The sequence below is a fragment of the Lathyrus oleraceus genome, chromosome 3, assembly GCF_024323335.1.
Source record: "Lathyrus oleraceus cultivar Zhongwan6 chromosome 3, CAAS_Psat_ZW6_1.0, whole genome shotgun sequence".
Lineage (NCBI taxonomy): Eukaryota > Viridiplantae > Streptophyta > Magnoliopsida > Fabales > Fabaceae > Lathyrus > Lathyrus oleraceus.
The window spans coordinates 491,913,502-491,919,118 of record NC_066581.1 but is presented as its reverse complement, the minus strand read 5'-3'; the positions used below and the strand labels follow the sequence as shown (position 1 = coordinate 491,919,118).

Sequence of the window (5,617 nt, the reverse complement as noted above, 5' to 3'; positions counted from 1 at the left end):
GTGGTAGCTTGAACCGTCCCAATACACAATAATTATTTTTATAAAGAAAGCGTGTTGTTTGAACCGCCACAACAAAATCAGAAATAAAAATTCTCTTTCCTTCTAAATGTTTAAAAGATTGAAATTATAAATTTAAATTTCCACAAAACTTTTATTATTTGAAATGTTTGTTTACAAATAATTATTGATCTTATGATTTACAGTGTGTGGGAGATTTATTTATTAATTTGTAGGAGTATTTTTAGAATACAAACTTTTTTAAATTAGACCACAAATTGGGTCATTTCTTATATTCATTGAAAGGAATATTAGCATATTATAAATAAAAAAATATTAAACTAAAAATTTTATAAGGCACAAAAATCGCATAATTGCAAAATGAAGTATATATATGAAATATATTTTTCACATTGATTTTTCCGTGTTGCCATGGAAATAAGTAGACTTTACCATAAATAAGAATAAAGTGAAAAAAATGATATTTAAAATCAATTTAATTACTTTTATTTCCCTCAAAAAAGTTCTATTCATGCACATACCAGTAAACTCATTTAATAAAATGAAGTATCAAATAAGTTATATGTGGAGTCCTATTGTTTTTAGTATGGCTATAAATATCATATTTTCTCAACTTTCTTTTGTTTAGTTTCATATTTTTTTATCTTTTAATTTAATGAATTTATTTTTATAGGTAAAAGTTGTCATTTGCCATGCGAACTCTTAACATTATAATATTCTGTCAATTATTTTGTTGTATTTTAAACTTAAATTGGCATGAATAATAATAAAACATGATGTAAATCTTTTTTTTCTTTTCTTCATGTAATAATAATCCTTAACGTGTTCAATAAACCCTTCATTTCTTATAAATTGTGACTTTATTTGATTAGTGATGTGGTAGAGTCTGAAATGTAGACTTGTCTATTTATGTTATATTACTCTCAAGACTTTATTTAATTTTTAATTTTTAAAAATGATTTGAGTCTATAAATTAAGAGGTTTGGTTGATCGTTATTACAAGTATTATAAACATTTACACTCTCTTTCAAAATTTATTTTCTTTCAAGCTTGTTACAACCTATAATGCATCCTTCAAGAATGGTGACCAATTTAAAAGTGATGGTAATGGCGTTCCTTTTTTGCATTCCTTTCGTTGTACAACCGGTGTCAAATCATGTCTCATTTAAAGAGGAGCTTCCAACGTGGGTGGAAGAAAAAGACACCATGTTGCTCACAAATGATGATATTCATGTTGATATTGTTGTTGTTGGTGATGGTTCGGGAAATTTCGTTAAAGTTATGGACATGGTGTTAGCAGCACCAAAGCATAGCAAGAAACGTTTTGTGATAAAAGTCAAGAGGGGGATTTACATGGAAAATGTGATTATTGGTGCGGATAAGTCGAACCTCGTGCTTATTGGAGACGGAATGGATGTTACAGTTATTTCTGGTAATTTGAGTCACTGCCAAAACAACTTGACTACGTACACGACATCTACCTTTGGTAAGGAAATTAATAAGCTCGGGTAGAGTTCACTGTCAAAACACCTTGACTACGTACAAGACATCTATCAAAATGTCCTCTCTTATACTTATTAATACTAGTCCTTCTATTTTAATAATGATTGATCTCTGTAGAGTTCACTGGTTACTCTATTGGTCCCAACTGACAATACTTAGAGCACATAGGAACTCAGTTGGTCTCAACTGACAACTAATTGAACATTTAAGGATATATGGGATATTACATTCACTCTCAATATCAATTTTGTAGATAGTGTATAATAAGTTGAATGATTGTCTTTTTATTTTTAGTATGCAACTATATTATTTCAAAAAATTTAAATAATCAAGAATGGATTACAGAGGAATATTGTAATGTCGCATATCTAGGGGATTAGTAATCCAATTATGCAACATCGTATATGTGGCCCATGGTGTGCACACTAAAAAAAAGTATATGCGGAATCAAATATAAATAACATGGTGATTTTAGAAGAGTTGTCAGAAAATAATCGAAACCCCAAATATTCTAACACTTTTACTATGCAGAATTTCAAAATTACTCGTCAGGAAGTTGTGGAACCATGTTTGCAAGTTAGTAATCAAGGAAGATCTCAACTCTAGGATATGTTTTTGATGATGAATACTAAAAAATCAAGTGCAAGCATAGCATGCGGTCAAAGATGCAATAATATTAATCTACTAAGTTATGGTTTAAGAATCACAACAAAGTCCTATGATTAATGGCACCTAAATAGAATATAACTTTAGCCTCATCTCAAAGTTAAATTCAAGCAAGTGTATACAAGATTGAAATATCTGACAAGTCTTAAAGTGTGTGAAAGCTCTCCTTAACGTGTCTGAGTAAACAATTACTGTTATAGCATAAGGACATATTTATTAAAATGTCATGAAGTCGTGTGGGGTGATTTGGGATATATACATACATATATATATATATATATATATATATATATATATATATATATATATATATATATATATATATATATATATATATATATATATATATATATATATATATATATATATATGTGTGTGTGTGTGTGTGTGTGCGTGTGTGTGTGCGCGCGTGTGTGTGTGTTTTCTTGTCTTTTAAATTTTTTTAATCGATTGGTCCATATGTCAATCGATTGACTCATCAATTCTGTGCCCAAAATATTTCTTTTTTATGTCAGTCTCTAACCTATAAATTGAGGTCCCTTCTTCATATTTTCACATTCAGAAATGTGAGTTCTCATACATCACTCCTCAATCTCTCACTAATTTTTTTTTATTTTCTCTCAATTAAATTTAGTCACAGTGCTTTCGATAAAGTTATTTTTCTCGTAAGGCACTTGTGTAATTCTAGAAGAGTAGTATTATAAATTACATATCTTTAGTGTGTATTTTATTGTACTTATGAATATCAACATTCTACATTAAATTTTATTTTCTTCAACATGTGGGTCCTTTTGTTTTCTTTAAAGGTAATAAATCTTTAATGTGTATATTACATGTGGATCCTTTGTGTTATCATTTTTATGATTATTTAATTTTCAATATTTTTAGAAAAAATGATACTATACAAATGAGTGGTTTTTGTTCATCATTAAGAGTATGATCAAAACATAAACCGTCTCTCAATGTTTCATTGCTACTTCAAAATACCTATAATTTTGTTCAATATTTAATTTTTAAATATTTAATTGCTACTTCAAAATACCTATAATTTTGTTCAATATTTAATTTTTAAATATTTAATTGCTACTTCAAAATACCTATAATTTTGTTCAATATTTAATTTTTAAATATTTAATTGCTACTTCAAAATACATATAATTTTGTTCAATGATAGAATAGTGTTCAGGGTCATGGAATTGATGTCAATTTATGTGTTAAGTGTGTGAATTCTTCAAAATTTAAATTTATTAAATAATATGGATAATTTATATTATATAACACATAGTTAATTATATTTTTATACAATGCAAGACAGTCAGTAATTATAAACTCTAGAAATTATTGATATAAATACTTTAATAGATTTTATTTGCTTATTTATATTTTATAAATTAGAGTAGTGTGAAATAAAAAATAAAAAATATCTATACCTTAAATCTTAGATTTTATAACCCGGTTTCTTTAATAACAATTATCATTTTGCATGGACTAAAACACTATTAATGATATTTTTTAAATATATACTACACACTTTACATAAAAAAAACATTATATTAGAATTTAAATCTGATTTAATTGGTATGTATATTGTAAAATAATATAAAATAATTTAAATATATATTAATGTCTCACAAATTTAAATATATGTGAAAATATATTTTTAATAATATATGAAAATGTAATGATAAAAAATATTTAACATAGGTATGATTGTTTGTATGCCCTTGTACCCTAAATTTTGTAGCTTCGTCCCTGACTTTATTGCTAATATAATTCTTATTCTTGTACATCCCTCTTATGGTGCAATCCGTCTTTCATCATTTCAACTTCTAAGACAAATTTCTATTATTGGTCGAGGGACGCGAGAGGATGTTCTTGAAAATATTTTGCAAACTATTGATGTTGTTGTTGATGCTGATGGGTCTGAATATTTTGTCAAAGTGATGGATGAGTTGTTAGCAGCGCCAAATATTAACATGCAACGTTTGTCATTCACACAAAGAAGATTATTTATAAAAAAAAATGATATTATCATTGAGAAAAAGATCAATCTAATAATAATAGGAGATGAAATGGATGTAACAATTTTTTTAGAAAATTTAAGTACGCACCATTATAATTTGACTTAATTTGAGACGGCACCTTTAGTAAGGATGTCAAAGACCATAAATTATACATTTTCTTTTCTAATTTTTGTCTTTTTAAATATCTAAATGGTATCAGATTTTTTATATGTATGTGATTCCAATTGAAAAAAAGTGAGCAAACTTATGGGTCTTCAACCAATTTATGAAGATGGACACGACATAATGTTTCTTATATGTATGTTTCTTGCAAATATTTTGCCAAATATTAATGTTATTATAGTAGTTGCTGCTGATGGATCTCAAATTTTGTCAAAGTGAAGGATGTATTGTTAGCAGCACCAAATCTTAACATGAGATAGTTTGTTATTAGCACAACGAGGTTGTTTATAAAGAAAATATTAATATCAATGGAATGGATATAACAATCGTCTATGACAATTTAAATTATGTATTATAATTTGACTTCATTCAAGACAATGAAATTAGGTGCGCACCTTCTTTTAAGGATATCAATGATCTTACACTATACACTTTCTCTTATATTATTTTTTATATTTTTAAATATAAATTTTCTTTTAATATTATTGGTTTATTTAGTGGTTGTTCACTATCTAAATTTTCTCATATTTTTTATGATGAATGTTATTCTAAAAGGTAAAAAAGTGTGTAGACTTATGAGTCTTCGACCAATTATGAAGAAAAAAGTGATTTATAAAATATTTTTTTATCAAAAATAATTAGATTGTTTTAAAGAGGAAAGAAAAAAACTAGATATCATCCATATAGTTAGATAACATTATTGTATAATATGCGTTTACTTAGACCAACATTAATGAATACTAAATTATGAAGCTTGTCTTAATTTTCTTTTGTAAATATGTTGATACCAAAGTATTCATAGAAAGAGATATTATTTTTTGGAACATTGTCGAAACTATAAATGAAGAAGTTGTTGCTCTCAGATCAAGTTCTACATATTTGCGGGTCAAAAATAAAATTAAGTTTAAACAAATCTATAATCAATTAATTTAAGTGTAGTTTCAATTATGAAAAATGTAGTTTATATATAAAAACTTTCTTAGTTTAGTTTTGTTGTTTTTCTGCTTTGCACTGAAATAAATAGATTTAAGTATAAATGAGAATAAAATGAAAAGGTGTTTATGATTAGTTTAATTTTGTTTATTTTTCATAAAATAATATATTCTTATTCCAACAAATATTTAATGAAATAAAATAATTATAGGTATAAATTCTTATATTTTGTATTTTATTATAGTTATCAATATCTACATTCAACATTAGTTTTATTTTCTTCAACATTTGAATCCTTTTGTTTTCTTTTT

The 5,617-nt window shown here is 25.9% G+C and overlaps 1 protein-coding gene across 1 annotated transcript; it reads left to right on the top strand.

Annotated features, from left to right (window-relative positions):
- The first annotated feature begins 1,125 nt into the window (after positions 1-1,125).
- LOC127131806 (pectinesterase/pectinesterase inhibitor PPE8B-like) lies at positions 1,126-1,530 on the top strand. Its single transcript, XM_051060707.1, has one exon. It carries the CDS (start codon positions 1,126-1,128, stop codon positions 1,528-1,530), a length of 405 nt encoding a protein of 134 aa, XP_050916664.1.
- The last annotated feature ends 4,087 nt before the right edge of the window (positions 1,531-5,617 follow it).

Coding starts and splice junctions, on each gene's coding strand:
- LOC127131806 (XM_051060707.1), top strand. CDS start 1,126: ATGGCGTTCCTTTTTTGCATTCCTTTCGTTGTACAACCGGTGTCAAAT.